Source organism: Polypterus senegalus, chromosome 8, assembly GCF_016835505.1.
Source record: "Polypterus senegalus isolate Bchr_013 chromosome 8, ASM1683550v1, whole genome shotgun sequence".
NCBI classification, from domain to species: Eukaryota; Metazoa; Chordata; class Cladistia; order Polypteriformes; family Polypteridae; genus Polypterus; species Polypterus senegalus.
The window spans coordinates 82,426,564-82,449,728 of NC_053161.1; the positions used below are offsets into that span (position 1 = coordinate 82,426,564).

Consider the following 23,165-nt stretch of genomic DNA (forward strand, 5'->3'; position numbering starts at 1 on the left):
AAGCATCATCTGTACGGCATCATCATTTATTGTGCACATTTCTGACTGAAGTTAGTAAAACATTTGATGATTTACTTTTCCACAATAAATGTTAGGGGGCTAAGCAGTAGAAGGGTATTGGGACTATTTGGGCTACTCAGATAGAACTGCTAATCTTTCTGTCTGAACAAAGCAATGCACAAGCTAAATAGTTTGTGGATTTCATATAGAAAAAAAAATAAAAGGAAGTTGTTGCTTTTTTTGTCTGATATAAAATCCCACCCTGCTGACCTAAATGTCAGTCTCCAGGGTAAAAACACCACAATATGTGACCTCATATCAGCAGTGCATTCTTTCCAAAGAAAACTGTAGATTTTAAATATAACATATGGGAGGGCCTGCTTCCCTTCCCAAAACATTTGGCACAAACAAAAGGAAAACACAGACATCAAAATTATGTTGAGCTCCTGGACAAACTGACTGAAAATTTGAAGATTTCAGCCTGGGAAAACAAGTTCTACTGTTCATTAGAAATCCATTTGCTTACAAAGTGTCACAGAATTCTCCATGGAAAGCCAGACTGGGCCAGTGCTGCTTTACTGCAAAATGAGGTGACTGACCTCCTTTGAAGGAAGCTAGCTGAGACCATGCCAAATTCTGGATTAAGATGGTTACAGCAGCAAATGTTCACCTTCAAATTCTTACAATGTATGCCTCAATGCATTGCTGTGAATCAAAACTTTCAACTATGAATATGATAAAAAAAAATTCATTCAGACTAACCAACAACCACTTGCATGAGTGTCTCTGGTTGGCAAATACACCTTTACTGTGGTTTGGTTAAAAAAAACAAGGTGTCATTTTTCTCTTTAAAACTGCGATGCTTGTTTGTAAATACAATAAGTTCTTAAATGACTGGAACATTGCTCTGGACGCATTTCTGTCCTGTGACCATTTCCTCACTGGACCCACTGTTCTCTGGAATTCTGACTCGGGAGTAAATGTGGTAAGTGAACCTTTAAGATTTATATTTAAGTACCACTGGTTTACACCAATATCAACTAAATAAAACACACAAAAAATTGGGATTTCTCTCCAGAAACTTGATTTTATGGTATCCCCAAGATATTTTATGGAATCAATTTTCTTTTGTACCCATTCTGTCAGCTCTCATTGTAATACCATGTTTAGACGTCATATCCCATAACACTGCAAAGTTTAACACAGGGTGTCCCCCTTTTTGGTACAATTAGTCTCTTGCACATAAACAAACTCTCAAAACAAGTGTTGTAATTGCAATTATACATAATTTCTTTTACTTTTTTAGAAAAAAAATATATATACAGTATATATATACAGGTAAAATTATGTTACAATGAACTCCCAGGGACCTAAAAAATATTTTGTTGTAACGAAAATTTTGTTGTAATGAGATTCTGTATTTGTTACTATAGTGCTTTCTTTAACTTGTGTCCAGGCGTTTGCAATCATTTCAATAGCTTCTTTTGCGTTAATTTTAATCTCCTCCTGCCTAGAAGTTATGCTGACGAGAATTTTTCTCAGCATTTCCTTGTGATAATACACTTTCAGGGTGCGAAAGATGCCCAAATCCAATGGCTGAAGCACTGCTGTGCAATTGGGTGGGAGGATTTCAACGCGCACATTATCTAGATGCAGAAGCATGTTGTGGGCAGTGTTCAATCCGGAGCCAAATCCTCCTTTTATTCTTCATATTGTGAGGCCTCTGAACTCTTTTGAGACACCCCTCCCCGACACACCCAACGGGAACAACACACTGAAGTGCGTCCAGGAGCACTATTGCAGCGTCTGTGGAAGATTGTTTGTCCGTTGCCGGGGCAGGGCAAAAACAGGCTTGTAGCGCTGCAGTGAAGCGACACAGAAGCAAATCATAAAAGATCAGGGTCGTGCTACAAGTCCCTGTCTTGCACCCCAAAACACAAAGCTGAGTCTCAGTACTTTAACAAAACCAGCTTTATTCAGCTTGAAACAGGAAAGAGACACTTATTTATTGTAGCATGATCTGCCACTCTGCTATACACAGACACAGCAGTCAGGCAGGGTCGTGGCCAGATCAGTGAGCAAGTAATCCTTTTAACTGCATTTACAATGTTCCTTGCATCACCTATCGATATCTTTTCTGTTGGCATTGGCGGAGAGATGCAGCATAGCTGTGAGCCTGCTGTTGACCCGGCAACAGATAAACAGTCTTCCATAGATGCAGAGTTTGGACTTTGGGACGCTCTTCGGCATGCTGTCTAGTTAGGGGAGGTCCCAAAAGAATTTACAAACCTCACATTTTCTTGAATGAGTGCCGCATTAATAGGAATGTTTCTTGAACGAGCATCACTAAACCACATAAAAACTGCTTTTTCAAAGTCTTCAAATGCAGCAGTTCACATACGTTTGCAGCCTGAGATTTTTCTTCTTTATTTGCTTGGTCTTTCAAGAAAGTTGACAGCGTTGATGGCGAAATTCCGAATTCACTGGCAACATCTTTTTTCTTTTTTGCTGAAATCGAGAGCTGCAAAAATGTAAAGTTTTTTCTAATATGAACTGTTATCATTTTTTCGTGTCTGCCGTTTCTATAGGAGGATGACAATGAGTTAAATTCCAATGGATGTTTTTCAAATGTTGACAAGCAATAAGAAAAAGGTATCACTGAAAACCGCAAGAAACAAAAAGGGCAAAAAGTTTGAAGAAAGAAAATTTTTTTTACAATGTTTCTGTTTGGGAATCATTGTGCACAACTGAGCTGCGGCCACAGAACTAGCTGCTCTGTGGATGATTCATTCAGGCATTTCAAGGTCTTTTGAGCAGTTTGTTGTAATGAAAGTATCTGCTGAATGTATTTCATAGTAACGAGATTTCTATAGACTCGCGTCATATGGGGAAACTGTCGGGACCATAAAAATACTTCGTTGTAATGAAAACTTTGTTGTAAAGATATTCGTTGTAACAGAATTTTACCTGTATATACACAAACCCACACATACTATATATCAGTGAGAAGCAACAAGTAAACAATTTGTAACTATGAATGCATAATTATGTACTCACTCAAACCTTTACTTTTAGAATTATTTTACATGCCTGTTTGCCACTAGATGCAGAGAGAAGTTATATTTTGTACACTAGATTGCGGTTTTTGTACTTCAATTCACACATTTTCTCCTGCCTTCTGCTGCAGTAACACCGCATAAGTATGGTGTTATCTTTTTTGTTGCTTTTTTCATGCATCAGTCTGGAATAAACTTACATGTATACATTTTCATACCAGCTTCTTCCAGTGCTAGGTTGTGAGGTTTGGGACAATGCCTTTGCTGACAGCCCTGGGCACAGGGTCCCTGAGCTTGTCACACACACCTCAGACGTACCTAAACAATTGTTTCTCAGCCACTTTTGGCTTATTAGTGGCCATCGCTGGGTCACAAGCACAAGAGACTTGTTCACAGTATGATCTGGTGACACCCCCTAATCCCCCCCCCCAAAAAAAAAGAGGATCACCAGAGCTGTGCGAGATTTCATAGGACGCTCATTTATGCATGGGAGGTGGGCGAGCTCGATTAGAAGCAAGTTAAAAAATATGGCATAGCATTATTGATCCCACCTATGAAGCGCCAGAATTAAGCTGTGAGCAAGTCACAAGCAGAAACAGCATACTTTGAAATTATGCTATGAGCAATATTTACAAATCAAGGGTAGGTCTGAGCCCTTCATAAATGGGTCATTCTTAATAAAGTCAAAACTGTGATTAGAATGTAACTCAAGCTTACTGTGCGTAACAGTGCGTGAAGATGAGCTCTCACACATGCAGTATATTTCCTGCCTATTACACCAGCTGTGACATGTAATATGAATGAGCATTCAGAGACAACTATACATAATTGGAATGCTCTGAACATTGTTTGAAAACTCAATAATGAAAGAGAGTAGACATGTTGTAAACTTATGATTTATTTGAATACTATTAATATACCTTTGGGTATGTAAAAATACCATCAGTGCTTTTGATTAACTTGTCGGTTTACAGCAACATACAAACAACTTTGAAATATGGTGGTGTCCCACCGGCAGAACACCTTGTACATAAGTGGCTACCTTTAAAATACTTAAAAAAGTGACTGGAAGGAGTTGCATGGTGATGTAGGGGTCTGTGCTGTTGTCTTACTACATTCGTTGTGAGCCTGACTTAAAGCATCAGTTGCTAAAGACAAGCACAAAAAAAAAACTACACATTATGTATAATTTTTTACAAATAAAAACATACAAATAATGCTACAAAATTAGTTGCACTACAGATAATCTCAAATTTTAATTGAGTGCAAATAAAAAGAAGGGAAAAAAACAAACAGGGAGAACATGTTAAACATTTGAATCTCCACCTCCCAGCGTTCAAGCAATAACCAAGCACATAAGTATAAAACATGAAGTAACATAAGACTTCACAGCAAAACCAGCCAAATGATGACTCATGAGTATGATAATTCAAAATAACGAGCCATTATTATATTGTGCATTGACAAGACAAACATATTAAAACCTCAAAAGTTGTGAAAATGATGTATAGGTGGGCAATGCTCCATATTTACACTGAAGAACATTTTTGTTTTCCCCTTAGTTTATATTGGCTACCTGTTGTCACTTTCAAGGATTAGAAACCAAAATGCAGTAAAAACACAGGTCTGATTCACTCCCTGCATACAGAAACCTTTACATATCATGCTCTATAGCCTATTCATAGCCTAATGCTTGTTTGGCACTATTTGAAGACTGTAGAAATGGCCATATATGAAGGGAACAAGCTTGAGGACTGGCTTATGAGCCACATTAGACTATTAAGAGCCAATCATTTGGAACTATGTGCTGAGTTGGCCCTGACATTAGAAATGCAGACTGCCAATTGGCTAAACCTGCTGTTATCCAGATTTAAACAACAGTTGATTGTCAGGCAAAAGGTACCACCTAGCGGGAACTCAAACTTCAGCCCCATCATCTAGCACAGCTCAGCAGCCATATTGGGACAGGCATGCGACCTGCTAACCAAAATGGTGCCTTAACTAGAGACATTTAAAGTAACTACAAGTCTCTGTGCCACCTGAAACTGCACTTCACCATTTATCAGGTTGTACAGTTGCCAGTGTTCACTTATATTATCAATAATACATTACTTAAATAGTAACTTAATTCCGGCTTGTCTTTTACTACACCTAATTGCCTGAGGTTATAAATGTGGAAAGGAAGGTGGGGAGAAGTTATATGGTACAATACCTTATAAACAATGGTAAGTCTGTGAGATTTGAGGCATTTTGACAAAGGCAACATTTTAATAATACAAAAAGGGGAAAATGGTAGAGTAATACATTTTACTCTACCAAGACAAAACAAGCCTGATCTAAATTTTGCAGTTTGCATGCATTTTTATTTTCAGATCACACAGGCGTATCATTCATTAAGACAGAGTATTCATATTTGTTCATGCAATAGTTTCTGTTATCAATGCCAAATGAGAAAAAAAATCATACTAATCATATTAATCTTGTTTACTGGATGACAAGTCTACTGTAAACATAAAGGTACATTTCATAAGGCATAACTCAGGGCTGAATTTAATTGATGTGCTAATTTGTGTGTTATGTACCATAACTGAGTAATCCCAGTTTTAGCATGTAAACCTGAAGACTATTTGAAATTGAAAAATAAAAAAGAATATTTTAGGACTGAACAGAAATACTTAATATACTACAAAAACTTTAAAGCTAGCAACATTGTGATATTGTGATCCAAGTACTGGTATTGTAATTCATATTATATCATGTACAAATACCACTTATATAGGTAGCACTATATTTTTATATATAGTATATCTTTGGTCAAAATAGCTTCAGCAAAAGTTTTCCATAAGATATTTTTACTTAACAATCTGTCTTGACATATACTGTACATAAAATTAATAAAATGAAATTCCAAAAAAAAAAAAAACTTGTTTAATAGCTTTCGCTAAGCCTATCACCAAACAATGATAATTGTAACATTTTGTAACCGAGATCTGCCTAAGCCAGGGGCCTCATTTTAAACCAATTTCATTCAACTAACTTCCAAATCAGATGGGATTTTCTGCTTGTTTTTTGTAACTTAATTAGATTATCTGACTCTGTATCATAAATATACTATGGGTTTTGCCATTCTCTGAACTTCACAAATTTTCTTTTGCAGTCACAACAGAGGCATAAATTTAATCTGTATTTTTTATTTACCTGTTAAATATTCTGGCCTCTTAACTATTACCTACGTTAATAAACAGTTTAAAATAACATATTTAAATGCAGTAATTTAAAAGGACAAGGAGGAACAAAATTCAAGGGTTTAGAAAAAATATCAACCATTTTACTTAATGAAACACCGGTTGATTTTGTCTGAAATATAAAATACACAGTGGTTGACATCTCTTATAAAGCAAAATGAGAGCATTTACACCAACACACCACTTCTAATTAGGAAACTGGTTTCAGTAAAACACCACTGCACCCTTTATCAGGTTTAAGACCCTTGCCTATGAATATCTGCATGCAACTATTAGCTCAGCTTAGTCTCTCAAAATATTTAATATGTAACTTCAGGGGAGTAAGGGGAGTAACTAGCAAATGTATTATAGATGCACTCATAGCCCAACGAAACACAAACAATTTAAAATAAGTAATCAGTGAGGACATTGCATTAGTAATTGACAAAATATCCATCCATCCATTATCCAACCTGTAATTGACAAAATACAATATGAATAATCAATTCTACTTTTTGATTCTTCTCACACAACATTCATAACTTAATAAAATAAATGAAAAACTCAATACTTTCCCGATACTAGTTTTTCTGGCGATAAAGACTACTTAACTTACACACTATATTAATGTTTTGGTCCTACTTACACAATTTGATGAGCCTGTTGATTTCAGAGTAATACCAGACCGATTTTCCCTCGACATTTCTTCTTTAAAACACTCTATTCCACTGTCAGTCTGCAAAAGCACAAAATATTTTTACATTAAACACCTAAAAATGCAAAAAAAAAAAAATACATACAGTGGTGTGAAAAACTATTTGCCCCCTTCCTGATTTCTTATTCTTTTGCATGTTTGTCACACAAAATGTTTCTGATCATCAAACACATTTAACCATTAGTCAAATATAACACAAGTAAACACAAAATGCAGTTTTTAAATGATGGTTTTTATTATTTAGGGAGAAAAAAAATCCAAACCTACATGGCCCTGTGTGAAAAAGTAATTGCCCCCTTGTTCAAAAATAACCTAATTGTGGTGTATCACACCTGAGTTCAATTTCTGTAGCCACCCCCAGGCCTGATTACTGCCACACCTGTTTCAATCAAGAAATCACTTCAATAGGAGCTGCCTGACAGAGAAGTAGACCAAAAGCACCTCAAAAGCTAGACATCATGCCAAGATCCAAAGAAATTCAGGAACAAATGAGAACAGAAGTAATTGAGATCTATCGGTCTGGTAAAGATTATAAAGCCATCTCTAAAGCTTTGGGACTCCAGCGAACCACAGTGAGAGCCATTATCCACAAATGGCAAAAACATGGAACAGTGGTGAACCTTCCCAGGAGTGGCCGGCCGACCAAAATTACCCCAAGAGTGCAGAGACGACTCATCCGAGAGGTCACAAAAGACCAGAGGACAACATCTAAAGAACTGCAGGCCTCACTTGCCTCAATTAAGGTCAGTGTTCACGACTCCACCATAAGAAAGAGACTGGGCAAAACGGCCTGCATGGCAGATTTCCAAGACGCAAACCACTGTTAAGCAAAAGAACATGAGGGCTTGTCTCAATGTTGCTAAGAAACATCTCAATGATTGCCAAGACTTTTGGGAAAATACCTTGTGGACTGATGAGACAAAATTGAACTTTTTGGAAGGCAAATGTCCCGTTACATCTGGCGTAAAAGGAACACAGCATTTCAGAAAAAGAACATCATACCAAAAGTAAAATATGGTGGTGGTAGTGTGATGGTCTGGGGTTGTTTTGCTGCTTCAGGACCTGGAAGGCTTGCTGTGATAGATGGAACCATGAATTCTACTGTCTACCAAAAAATCCTGAAGGAGAATGTCCGGCCATCTGTTCGTCAACTCAAGCTGAAACGATCTTGGGTGCTGCAACAGGACAATGACCCAAAACACACCAGCAAATCCACCTCTGAATGGCTGAAGAAAAACAAAATGAAGACTTTGGAGTGGCCTAGTCAAAGTCCTGACCTGAATCCAATTGAGATGCTATGGCATGACCTTAAAAAGGCGGTTCATGCTAGAAAACCCTCAAATAAAGCTGAACTACAACAATTCTGCAAAGAAGAGTGGGCCAAAATTCCTCCAGAGCGCTGTAAAAGACTCATTGCAAGTTATCGCAAACGCTTGATTGCAGTTATTGCTGCTAAGGGTGGCCCAACCAGTTATTAGGTTCAGGGGGCAATTACTTTTTCACACAGGGCCATGTAGGTTTGGATTTTGTTTCTCCCTAAATAATAAAAACCATCATTTAAAAACTGCATTTTGTGTTTACTTGTGTTATATTTGACTAATGGTTAAATGTGTTTGATGATCAGAAACATTTTGTGTGACAAACATGCAAAAGAATAAGAAATCAGGAAGGGGGCAAATAGTTTTTCACACGACATACAAATAGATATATAAATAGCTATACAAATAGAAATTAAATTCTCTTCTGCTTAAGAATTAATGTAAACAAAATAGACGAATAACCTTGTAAGTGGAAATAAACTCATCTTAAAAAGTTATATTGCCATTGTGAACTTAATTAATTTAAGTATAACCATCTACATAATCAGTGGAGATCTAGAGATATAGATCAATATAGTCCGTATTGAGGTGGTGTTATTTTTCTAGAATTATAAATAACAATGTTAGTAATCCCAGAGTCTTATTCTCTACAATTGATTGTCTGTTAAAACAGATCACTCAATGGAATGCCTCCAAAAAAACTTCCAGTGAAACTTGTGATGCTTTTGCTGTATTTTTTAATAAAAAAATTAATGATATTAGAAAAAATATAGTATATCTCCCCAATACTGATCCTCTTAAACCCCAGCACTCCATTATAAACAAATTAAATTCTTTCACCAGGATTGATTTACCTGATTAATATAAAATCATTTCTCAACAGAGACCCTCCACCTGCAGCCTTGACCCAATACAAACAAGTTTTTTCAAAGAAGCATCTGGCGTGCTAATTTATAATATTCTCGACATAGTAAACTCGTCATTAAATACGGGGGTTTTCCCAGACTGTCTTAAGACTACTGTAGTTAAATCCCTACTCAAGAAAAAATATCTTGACTCCTGTGCTTTTGAAAATTTTAGATTTAGATCTATTTCTAACCTGCCTTTATTAAGGAAAATCCTAGAGAAGGCAGTCATTATGCAGTTAAATGACCATCTCAATAAACATACTATTCTTGATAAATTTCAGTCAGGTTTCAGAACAAATCACAGCACAGAAACTGCACTTGTTAAAGTAGTAAATGACTTGTGGGTAAATTCAGACAGAGCCAGTTTATCTGTTCTCATCCTCTTAGATCTGTGTGCCACATTTGCTACCACTGATCACAAAATTCTTAGAAATCGCCTTAGTCAATGGATGGGCCGCTCTGGCAGTGACTTAAATTGGTCTGAGTCCTACCTGGCATGGAGAAAATTCTTTGTTAGTTGTGGTAATTATACTTCAAAGACACATGAAATTGTATATGGTGTTCCACAAGGCTCTATCTTGGTTCCACTGTCAGATTATCTCAGGGCATAACGTGGGGTACCATAGCTATGCGGATTACACACAACTGTATTTATCAATAGCACCTGATGACTCCAACACTCTTGATTCACTGACACAATGTCTTACTTGTTTTTCTGAATGGATGTGTAGTAATTTTCTCAAACTAAATAAGGAGAAAACAGAAATTTTACTGATTGGCAAAAATGGATATAATGAGGGTATTAGAAATAAACTTGATGCATTAGGATTAAAAGTCCAAGACAGAGGTAAAGAATTTAGGGGTAACGATTGACTCTCACCTGTATTTTAAATCACATATTAACAGAGGTGGGTAGAGTAGCCAAAAATTGTACTCAAGTAAGAGTAGTGTTACTTCAAAATAATATTACTCAAGTAAAAAGCAGTCCTCCAAAAAATTACTCAAGTAAGAGTAAAAAAGTACTTGGTGAAAAGACTACTCAAGTACTGAGTAACTGTATGATCATAATAAATGATTTATTTTTTGGAAATGTAATAAGACAGATACAAATATAAAACAATGTGCAAATTCTATTTCCAAATAAAATAAAAAAAAGTAAAAATAAATAACATCTTTACAAAATAAAGATGCACAAATAATACACAGTTCCAAATCTCAGTTTTTCACAACAAAGCTTTTGAAGCCAAATACCCACAGTAGGTAACGTATGTCTGAACAGTGCAAACTACTTACAGTGACAAGATATACTGTACACTGACAGTACAATACTGCACATGCACTTGCCCTCCAAATAGCACAGCTAATAGAAAATAACACTAGAACAAGGCAGCTTGCGCACGTACAGGAAGTCTCACTTTACCTTGACTGTCTGTGTCTGTGCATGTTTGGTTAAAATGTGCTTGTTCTTCATTCAGTGAAGTGATGGTTAAGCTTCAGCAGGAGTTGGCTCTCAAAGCTCTCACAGGCTGCAGACACAGGAAATTTGTGTGGTCATGTGACTGCATGGCTACGTCTGATTAGTGAAACGGAGTCATGTGATTATTGTTGCTACATCTGATTGGTGAAACTGAGTCATATGATTATTGTTGCTACGTCTGATTGGTGAAACAGTCATTCGGTAGATCCACTGGCAACTTCTCTCCGACTAAAATATGGTGTATATAAATGTGTAAATGGAAAAAAGTGAGAGTCGAGTGTTGCCCATAGAGCGGAGTAACAGTAGCATTTCTTCTTCACAAATGTACTCAAGTAAAAAGTATGGTGCAGTAAAACTACTCGCAGAAGTACAATTTTTTTAAAAAGTTACTCAAGTAAATGTAACTCGTTACTGCCCACCTCTGTATATTAATCAGATTACTAGGACAGCATTTTTTCACTTAAGAAATATAGCAAAAGTTAGACCTTTTATAACAGAAATTAATTCATGCTTTTGTTTTTCAGTCAGCTAGATTACTATAACGCACTCCTCTCAGGACTACCCAAAACAGAAATCAATCAATTGCAACTAGTACAGAATGCAGCTGCCAGAATCTTAACTAGGAAAAGAAAATCCGAGCACATCACCCCAGTTTTGATGTCACTACATTGGTTACCTGTGTCATTTAGAATTGACTTTAAAATACTGCTTATGGTTTACAAAGTCTTCAATAATCTCGCTCCATCTTATATTTCAGAATGTCTTACACCTTTACACTCCAAATCGTAACCTTAGATCTTCAAATGAGTGTCTGCTTATAATTCTAAGAGCTAAACTTAAAAGAAGTGGTGAGGTGGCCTTCTGCTGTTATGCACCTAAAATGTGGAATAGCTTGCCAATAGGAATTCACCAGGCTAATACAGTGGAGCACTTTAAAAAACTGCTAAAAACACATTACTTTAACACTAGATAGCTGACGCCTGCCGTAGCATACGGCAGTGTAAGAATAGGAACAGAAAATGGTGCATTGCCTTTGTGAACCGTTTGTGTCAAGAAATAACCCACTGATAGGAATAGGCAGTTGCCGGATCCCGGAATAGAGATGACGTTGTACAAAAACCCTTCAACAGAGAAGATACTGTTGTTCATTTTATAACAAAGGCTTAGGAAACAACCGTCACAGTATAACGAAAATAGCAAGGTGTATGGGAGGCCGCAGGCAGCGTGGGGAATGGTTTGGAAGAGGACAAATAGGAATCGAGAAATGCCGTGTTGGCGGGGCCGGTTTTGAAGAGGAAGGAATGAGGTAGTCCAAAGGAGGAATAGGAATCGAGAAAAGCAGCGTGGGGTTGTATGGGAGGCCGCAGGCAGCATGGAGAAGGGTTTGGAAGAGGATGAATAGGAATCAAGAAATGCCATGTCGGCTGCATGTGGGCGGGATCGGTTTTGAAGTGGAAGCATGACGAACCAGAAGAGAAATATATATAAGAGATGGCTTTCTCATAGCTATATTTTAGTTTAATTTTGATGCTCTGTATATTCAATTAATTATCATATCATTCATGGTAGCTCCAAAATCCATACTAACCGCTTCTTTCTATGCTGTTCTTTTTCCGTTTTTCTGTGGCAGCGATCTGCGCCCCCACCACCTGACCAAAGCACCGTGATGTCCCTACATTGATGGATTAAAGGCCAGAGGTCCACGTGACCGTTATCATCAAGTTCTTCCATGAGAAGCTTGAAAACCATCAGGACTGATGGAGGTCATTTATGTTAGGTGCAGTCTTTTTTGTTTGTTTTTTCTGTCCTCCCTGGCCATCGGACCTTACTTTTATTCTATGTTAATCAGCATTGCCTAATTTTATTTTCTTATATATTTTATCTTTTTTCTCTTTCATCATCATGTAAAGCACTTTGAGCTACATCAAGATATCCTAAATGTTTTTTATATCTTAATTATATTTTAAAATATTTTAAAACAAATATCTGTTCATTTTAAGATATCACAAATTAATTTTATCATTTTCAGATATCTCAAAAAATTTCCTGTCTATTTCCAGATATTTTGAAACGGCTGCCTGTCCTTTTTCAACTAACATAAATGCATTTCAAAATATCTCAAAATAACTTCCTGTGTGTTTAAAGATATCTGAAATTAATTTTGAGATATCTTAAAATAGATAGGATGTGCTATTACAAGAATAGGACATTTTAGAGATGATGTTGAGATATATCGTATCTGAGATACCTTGCAATGAATAGGAAGTTATTTTAAGATACCTTGGAATGTATTTTAGGTATCTTAATATGCCTACAGGCATATTTTAAAGTATTTCAGATCTATTTGAGGTATCTCAAAATGCTCAGTGACTAATTTCAAGATATCTTGATTTCAATTTGAGATATCCTGAAATGCAGTTCAGACATTTTAAAATGTATAGATCAAGATATCAGGAAATCTATTTGATATATCTTAAAATTAATTTTTGTATTCTTTTTGAAATGTCTGATATCTTAAAATGTATGTTGAAATATCTTTAAATTTTAATTCATCTTGCCATACAGACTACAGACATTTATTTATACACTGCATCAATATAACATTAAAATAACAGGTTATAGCCCATTATATAATGTACAACATTTATGGCATTCCATACAATACATAGAGCATTTTAATTTTATGCATTATTTCTTTTTAAGCTTTTATGCTGCATTTTTCCTTTAAAAAACAAACATATGAACATAATCATTAGCACTGTTTAAAAAATGGTTTGTTTTGAAGAAGAGTTCTGAATATAAAAAAATGGATATAAATAAGATTTATACAGCTCTGCAATCTCCAAGATGACACGGTTCATTATTAAATAATAACAACTTATTTCTTTTAAAAACTGTCATGTGATCATTCTATTAACCACTCCTTAAAATCATAAGGAGCACTCATCAAAATTAGATAGAGTGCTTCAAATAACACAAAAGAATTACAGCAGTGGATTAGTTCTTTGTGAACACGTATCTATTTTGGAATGGAGCAGAAAGTCTCATCTACCAAAACTTATAGAATTTGAGAGCCCTGTAAAAAGTTAACACCTCATTCAACTGGCCCATATAGTCTTCCATTGGCCAATGGCAGCACAAAATAACAGTTTAAAGATACCACTGAATTTACCATATTTGAGAGTTTGCCAGCAGTAGTACTCTTCAATGAAGCCCACTTTTACCCAGTGCCTTTGTCATTAGCACCGTCCTTTGCTGATGCAAGAGAAGTATGAAGTATTTTATATGTTTTTCAGGATGCCCTGTGACCTTCTGGATGATTTTACACTGCCTTGAAGCAACTTTAGCAGGAAGGCTATTGCTGGAAAGATTCACTATTGTTTTCCATTTGAGCTTGCTATAATCAGGCCTGGCTGTATTTAAATACCTTACTTATTATAATTATCCCTTGATTTTGTGTTGATTTCATTACTTTTCAAACAGTACTATTTGGGGTTGGATATTTGTGATCACTATATAAATACATTTTTTTTAAAAAGTACTATGCTTTCATTAATTAGCTATTTACCTAAGGTTAGATTTTAGTTAAAGACTTGAAAACATTCAGTGTTAAAAATTCAACAACAGAGGATATCAAGAAAGGGGCAAATATGTTTTCAAAACACTTTAAACAGAAAAGCTTACTAGTCCTTCTCTCAAATGGAAAAATATCATTATGATCTAGAGTAAAAACAACTATCTATCTATTTAAATAGCTTCTGTAAAGCAAAAAAAATGTCCCCAAAAATAAAGTTCTGTCTAGATAACCAAAAGACCTGCTGCATAAACCTGAGTGTTGATTGGTACCATGAGCTTCCAATGTGTGATGTGCACACAGGAGGACAATGGTACTGGCTTTTTTTAAAAAATGAAGGTATTCCTTTAATATATAGTACAATCAATTTATTTCACATTTATTATCTTATGTACACAGTACAATTACATTCCTATTGTAGCAACCCTGTGTTGATAGGGAAGAAGGGAGGACAACGTGGATTAGGGAAAAAATTTAAAAAAATGGAAAGGTTTATTCTTTTTACTTTGTCATATGTGAGGTATAGAGAAAATATAGTAATCATGAAAAAATTTAACCTCGAGATTTTGATGAATCGTGACATTTTGGGCCTCCCTGAGTCCAAAAATACAGTTTTTTGGAATTATGTTTGTGTGTGTGTGTAAACACAATAGCTCAAAAACGCAACAGGACCGATGAATGAAATTTGGCATGTGGTTTTTACACCAAAATTGTAGATTTGTATTAACATTTGGGCCAAATCCATCAACCGGAAGTGGTACTTTACCTGAACACATACTCAGTTTATTTTTTTATTCATGTAGCTGCAGAGTCCGATTTATTCAACTTTACTTTTATAATAATTGTTCAATATATTATTAATTTGATTTGTTGTTGATGGTTCTTTAATGCACATACTATAAAAATATAATAATGTTTGCGGATTTTTCCTTAGAACCTAACTAATAATTGTTAGTGGAAACCGCAAATATCCGCCACAACTTTTATGCCTTTTTTTGTGGCAGTACTGTACTGTAGAGAGAACAGGAAGTAACCGTAGAAGAAAGTGTGGCTTGGGATGGTGAAAGTAGCCAATAAAATTTGAAACTGCAACTCCCAGTAGTGCCTGCAGTGGCTCTGATTGGTCTTTTGCTGAGGGTGCAGAGGACGTTGGGGTCAAAGAATGTCAGCGCGGCTTTTAAACAGAGAGCAGATGACCAAAAACAAAAAATAAGTTTTTGTAATTTGTGTTTCAAGTTCCTGTCTGTCTGCCTTCTTTTGGGTTACTTGTACTTATTCATTTTGTCCTGGATTGTTTTGTGGTTGGCATATGGATTGTCTGCCATCTGCCTGTGTGCATGAGTACTGTAAGTGGATTCATGGTCATCCTGCGAAGAAAGGAGCGCTCCTGAACCCATCCACCCGTCTTCACCATTTTAGGAACTACCGGTAGGACTATCTTTACATTCCCATTCAATATGTGGATCTCTGGACTATCTATTTTCATCATTACATTTCATCGATTACCGTTTCTTTATGGACTTTACTGTGTGTGTTTGTTTGTGCTTTGTTGCATTTAATGTGTAATCGCCATAAGGGGAATGGGGTGGTATCATTGTTTTTGTTTTACATTCTTTATTTACTGTTTGATTACCAGTTTGCTTTGTTTTTGTCTCTGTTTGTTAGTGTGTGCGGGTCGGGCCAAGGCTGGGTGCGTCCCTGGAATCTCCACCATAAAAATAAATTGTCGTTTTCTCGGACCGCTACAGCGTTATCCATTTCTCCTTGCTGCTAAATGACTGCTGCCCTGTGTCACATCTCCAGCTGAGTGTTCTTGTGTTTTCCATTTTGTTCTTCTTAAAGCCCCAAGATGCCGCCAAAACACCCTGCACCTTAAGGCTTCTGGCAATGAAAACACACTTGCATAAATTACAGTACATATAGCGGTAAAATTGGTATTTTACATTCTAGCACTGCCGGAGACATAGCAGTACAGTACTGTACAGTATACTGGTTTGCCTTTACATTCTTTTTTTAGGTAATGTATTAAGCTGAGTGTTTTGGGGGCATATTTAGGGTTTAAACTATAAAAAAGGCATTTTTTTAACTACATGCAAAAGTCGCAGGTGCTCTAGAAATGTAACCCCTGCAAATTTCAGGGGTGTACTATACATGCAATTATATGTTTTAATCATTTTTATCATCACTTTTTTTACAGTTTACCAGCTAGACATTCCTAATTCTTGAGGTGTAGTTTTAAAATGGATTACTATTTTAATTATTCAATACTTATTTCTTACCAAAACTTTCACTGTATGACACACAAACAAATAACAAAAACAGTAAAAACCTTTAAAAAACATGCAAATATATCAAATGTTCATAAGAAGCTTATCAAGAAGATACATGGCTAACAGAATAGACACATTTTGTTGCTAAGCTAAAAATCATATTGTTTACAAAGCAGTAATTTCAAATTCTTCTTTACCCTTTCTGTTTGTAATTGAAAATATGAGAGGTGTTGGTTAGGTCATCAGAAGGCACTTACCTTGTGGTCAATTGTGGATCCCAATGTCCCAGTGCAGTGAAAGGGACGTTGTGCTGTAAAAATGGAGCCATCTTTCGGATAAGATGTAAAACCAAGGACCTGACTCTCTGTAGTCATAAAAGTACCTTGGGCATCTTTTGAAAAGAGTAGGGCATTTCCTGTTGTCCTGGCTAAAGTGCCGAACATGGCCTGCCAGTTCTGATCCCTAATCACCCTATCTCTACTTGAATTTCTCTTAATCCTTCATCACTTAATAGTTAATGTGTGATGAAACAACTGGCACAGAATGGCTGCAGCCTCACCATCCAAGTTAATGATGCATATTGGTGGTGGTTGTGGTGGTTCCCCCCGTCTATGTAAAGTGCTATGAGTAGCAGAGAAAACTATATAAATGTAATTAATTATTATTATCTATATTGATTTTCAGAATTAAAAAAAAAACTAAATTAACATAAAAAAAACAACAAGGGATACAATGGTGTTACCTTATATTTATTTTCTGAAGATATGCTTGTACTGCTTGTAGTCATAGTATTACTAGTAGTAGGGGTGGTGTTCATTACAGTGCTTGCAGTTGTGTACTGCCTTGTAGAATGTGTTGCATATTCAGGGGTAGAAGAGTATTTGGTTGAGTTTTCTATTACTTCTGACGTTGACATTAAGGTTGACGTTGACGTTGATGTTGACAAAGACGTGGAAACCACAAACGTAGTATTTAAAGATGCTAATTTTAAAAAGAAAAATTGTAAGACACAATTTGACAAGACATTTTAGTGAACAAATTGTCTACAGATCTCTATGCATATTCATAGATTGCAAATTAACCACAAAAACAAGTTTGAAAGTTGCACTTAATGAATTACTTACTTATATTATACAGTAGTTTTAAATATTAAGCTAATAAACATCTGAATAGGTTCCATGAAAATAAATAAATGGGAGTTATTTTCTGCAAAAAAAGGAAATGAAAATTAAAATTATAAAATGAAAATGCAATCTCTCTTTTGCAATTTCATTTTCAAAGTCCAGGCACAAGAATTCCATACTAAAAATAAAATTAAATAACACCATTTGCAGTTTCATTGTCAAAGTCTATGTGCAAGAATGCTGCAACATTAAAAATAAAATAATATAACAGCATCTGCAATTTCATTTTCAGCCTGAACTGCAATGAATCTTCAGAAATAATAGTAAAACGCAAATAAAAGTAAAACGCTCATTGAATTTTCATTTTCCAATTTGCATTTTGTTTTCCAGGTTCTCAACACGGATCAATGGGCGCTGGCCTTGCACCTCAATTTCCCACAATTCTTTGTCCTTTATAGCTGTAGCCACTTTGATCAATAGAATACTTCTCACTTTGACTGTGTTTAAGTCACGTGATTTTGATCTTTTCAGCTCTGTACTGTGAGCTTCACAGCGAAACAAAATCCGAACACCATGCATAATTGTAGTTCTGCAGTAATGTGCCATTTAATCACATTATTTAACACTGCAAAATTATCCTTTATTACGTTATAATTAACATTTATTTACACTGAAGTGAAAACATGATGCTTTGTATTTTTGTTTTTTTGTAGTATTATATAATTTACCCCTACAGTTTTCACAATTTGTCCTCCATCCCATTCCCCTATAGTTGATCGATAACTTCATTGGACTCTTTATAACTTTTTAAAATTAGGTGATATAGTAGTGGTCATTTTATTCACTATGAAGACCTTCCATAATCCATAATTTTCATGCTTCTTTTTCTTTCATTTATAAGATTTTTTTATAATCCACCTCATTAAGAAATATATGAGTAACAAATATGAACTGTATTATCTGTGAATTCATTTCATATTTAAAAACAAAAAGAATTAAATTTAAACAAAACTGGAATCCATTTTCTGACCATTCTAAAAAGTATTGAACATTTCATTCCAAAAATACAATTTCAAAATATTCAGAAAAAATAAAGATTGTTCCTTCTAATTTTTATTCCTAACTCCTTTTCCAGTTTTCTTATCATAAAGAAGGTTTAAGGATTAATGCTGACTTGTAAAAATGCAATGTGAGTGAGGGTCATATATGGCAGATAGAAGATGTAATATAAAAGATGAAAGGCAGATTCACACAAAAGCTGATCTTTATTCTCACTTTTCATGTTTTTTTTCATATTGTACATGTTATTAAATATATGTGTTTCCTTTACAGCTTTTTGTTCTGTTGAGTTGTATGCTAAGTATCTGCACAGGAAAGTTTAAATTAATACTAAATAGTATCTATTAAATAATTCCCGCAGTTTTTGATGCTATTGTGTAACAAATTTAAGGAAAAGACAGAGAGGGGGGATGATGAAAAAATGTTATGGCACTGATGAAAAGGAGTCCTTATCCCCAATATAAATGCTTATTCTAAAATGTTATTGGTTAGGTCCTGCCAGGTTGTAGTAAGTTTTGAACAGATCCTCTAAGTGAGAATTTGTTTTTTTTTTTTCCAATTTCAAATAGTATATAACATCAGTTACCCACTGACTTAAAGGAGGTGGGCTAGGATTCTTCCAGTTGACCAAGATAAGTCTACATGAAATAGTGAAGTAAAGGCAATTACAGTTTGTTTGTCCTTCTCCACTTTAAGCCCATCTGGGAGTACACCAAACATATCTGTTAGTGGATTAGGAGGGATTGTGACACCCAGGCTGCCTAATAAGCATTTAAAAAACTTTTTTCCAAAACGATGTTTGCCTATTTTTATTTTATTTTAAACTTTACATATTAGGAGCACAGAGTTTATCTGGTTTTTTAACACTTCTGCAGTTTGCTTCAGGGGAAATACTGCTCTTTTTTACCTACTAAGAAAAGGATAATAGTCTACAAAATGCACGTTGGATATGCAGAATATTATTATTATTGTTATCTGGTGTTAATTAAATCCAAATAATAGCTGAAAATTACGCTAATATCATAACACAAACACATTTTTGTGGTCAGAACTTGAAGGATATACTGTAGATTTTACTCTTTGTTTTCATGTACTGTATCTCATATCGCTATTGCAATATCAAATGAGTGTATTTACAACTTCATGTTTTCTCTATATTAAGCAGCCCTAACCGGTACATAATAGTAAAAGTGGTCACCATATTATTTTATTTTTTGTACAAGAAACATAAATTACAATCCAATAAATTAATGTATATATTAATAAATAATGAAAAAAAACTAAGAGCTAGTAATTTGTTTAGAGCTTTTAATACATTATTTTAAATCTTAAAAAAATATAATTAATTACATAGGTAAATACTGTACTTACTGTATGATATACTACTTTCTGTAGAATAATTCGAAACAGAAGTCCCTGAAGTCTTTGTACTAGTTGAAGACTGAGGTGTTGTTCTGGATGACCCCAAAGAAGTTGGGGAAGTTGAACTGGCTGTGGTTGCTGTGGTTTCTGTGCTTTCAGTAGCTGCAACGTTTTTTTCAGTAGAAGAGAATTTTGTAGTTTCAGAAGCATTGGAGGATAAAACTGTAGGCATGTGTATACTGCTTGCATTAACAGACAATGATGTTGCTGTGGTATTTGATACATCTACATGTGTGATTTCGCAAAAACCTATGGGAAAAAAATCCATGAATTATACATTGTAGATTACTGAATTTTCCGCTAAAGTTAGGCACAGTTATACTGATAGAATATGAATGTCCCGGTTTTAGTTAACAGCAAATACTTTCATTGATAGCAATATCAACATGGGTTTAATCTACACGTAACTAATACAATTAAAATAACAGTACATATAATCACCCTAAGGAAAATATTTGTCAGCATTCTGCAACACCTCACAAAATACCAATCTAACAAAGATACACTTCATGTAGGTTGAGATTTAAAACATTTCAGTGTAAACAAAGCCAAAAGATAATCTGGTGTTTTTGGCCCACATGAAAATTGCATATTAACCCATGACAATCATTATCATTTTTTATTAATAAAACTTGTTTGACATTTTGGTTTTGCAAAACAACCTAAACTGTGAGATCTGTATGTCACCATTTAACCAGCAAATTCTTGAAACTATAGCTCTTCAGACTAGGGTTATTAAAGTCCAAGAAATTTAACATTTAGCATTAAGAATTAGAAGCATTCAGATGTTTACACCTAATTCAAAACATAACTTCAAATTATATTTTGCATATTCTGATGATCACTAGAAGGTAACATCAACCACACTATACATTTGAAATGTCCAACTGTATTTCCACGTCTTATGTTTACCATTTGTTACCATTTCAACTGGAGCTGGGTAATACATTATATTTTCAATTTGATTCAATATTTAATAAAAATCAATATGCAAAAGCCAATATTCCGTCCAGCACTTTGATTTTCTACAACTTCTTCTGAACTTTAATAAAAAGGTAACAGCTGCAATGCTTTACTATATTGCGAAACACACATTCGCCTACTTACAGTAACTAGTTCCCAGAAAATACTTGTACTTCGTCAGTGGTCAAATAACTACACTAACAACTGACTCATGTCCATGTAGCGTGTAAGCCCTCCTCTGCCCATTCTATGTGCTCTTAGCTGCTGAAATGTTACAAGCACCAATAAAAACAGCAGCCTTTCTTTGTGCGTGTGTGTGTGTGTGTGTGTGTATAAATTATTCAATGTTCATGTATATGTTAGGGAATAAACTGCATTATTAACCATTTTATTTTCAGTTTTAATTTGCATTTTTGTTTAGCAGGTGAGCTGAACTTCCTAATAACTGTAAGAAGGTGTGTCCTGAACGATTTAAAGTTATGCTACTGTGTTTTCTCATCCTGTTTAGTGGTCTATTTAGTCCCTAACTTACTTTGTCTCTTGTTGCTTCTAGAAACAGTAGTTTGTTGCCATGCAATGTTTACCTTGCAATGTGTACCAAGTTGCACCTATGATCAAACCTACATATATACTGAATTAAACAGTACAAAACTGTTCTAAATGATTAGCCAATGTCTGTAAAATATTTATCATGTTTATGTTCAGTTATATATTATTTTTCTAGCAGGCATTTGTTCACACCTTTAAACACAGTATCTGGCAGCATTTGGGATACAGTGTTTTTTCATGCTACATGAGCACAGCATGCCTTTGTAGATTTTATTTTATTTTATTACAGGTTCTGTTAATTGTTAGATCCATTTTGTAATTCTGTTTCAAGAACTGGTTAATAACTTTTTCAAATGTGCTTGAATTTGAGCTGTCAAAAGCACTGTAAATTTACTGTTTTTTTTGTTATTATTCGGTGTAGTTTAACTGTTTCATTATTATTTTAGACCACACATACAAATAAATGTCAGAGTGAAGAACTGGAGTCTACATTTAGAAAGTAGGAAATACAAAAGTTATATTACCACCCTATTTGGAATTTCAAGTGCGTAATAAAGTATGCTGTATGTGTATGTTTACCACAAAGAAAGAAGAATTCAAAAAGATTTACTAGAATGCTTGATTCAAAATATGAGTTGCCCAGCCAAAAATATAGTATAGTAAAACCTTGATTATCCCTCACTTGATTAACTGTTATATATATATATATATATATATATATATATAAAACTATTACTGTCCTTCTACTTCCATGAGGTACGCTGCAAGCTTTGCACATTGGAACAACTGTCCCTATGCTATGCTAACGCATAGTGTTCTTCCCCAGCTCCACGTGTCATACCAGATTTTGAAAATCACAGTGTCAGTTACATAGCTTTTCCCTTTTGTTATAATTAAAATACTATACACGGTTAAGGCCAATAAATGTAATGTGTGGTGCTGGAATTATTACAAAAATGACAAAAGTGTTTCACGTATTGCTTCAATTTACAGAGTAGGAAAAGAACAGTAAAAGATGTAAAGCGTTACGCTGACAAAATTAAAAAACGGGTTGAAAATGGAAACCACTGATGGTAATGTTATTCTGTATTAACATTATGTTCTTCTGCACTGTAATTTTCTTTTAAAATTCTGTTATATTATGTTTTGTTAATAAATTGTGATGTGCAGACAGCTGGCAATGGGCTGTGCGGGAGCACAAAGGGTTTCCATTCTGTAAAGGGGCAGGTACACCCCTTAGGAGATGAGTGAGAGGAGAAGTTTGGAGAAAAATGAAGGTGCAGAGGGAGGACGTTTGAGTAGGGTGTCTGAAGACATTAAGCAGGAAATTTTTACGGTATAGAAAAAAAAAAACGTAAGTGGCAAAAGATAAACTGATTAATAGGGAAAGCTTTCTTTTATTGTTTTTTTTAGGTGTGCTCAATGGAGTATTGTTAGGGTACGAAGTAAAATGTAGAAAACTCTAGTACCTCTGAGTTGTATATGCTCATTGCGCTGGTCAATAC

The 23,165-nt window shown here is 35.0% G+C and overlaps 1 protein-coding gene across 1 annotated transcript in view; it reads right to left on the reverse strand.

The window, feature by feature from the left end:
- The window catches only part of podxl (podocalyxin-like), a 90,110-nt gene that overhangs the window by 19,254 nt on the left and 47,691 nt on the right, over positions 1–23,165 (reverse strand). Inside the window, exons 2-4 of the mRNA XM_039761356.1 lie at positions 20,098–20,397; positions 17,286–17,524; positions 6,927–7,016 (exon numbers count right to left, since the gene is read on the reverse strand). Of these exons, the coding sequence (XP_039617290.1) occupies positions 6,927–7,016; positions 17,286–17,524; positions 20,098–20,397 (629 nt within the window). The remainder of the gene's footprint in view (positions 1–6,926; positions 7,017–17,285; positions 17,525–20,097; positions 20,398–23,165) is intronic.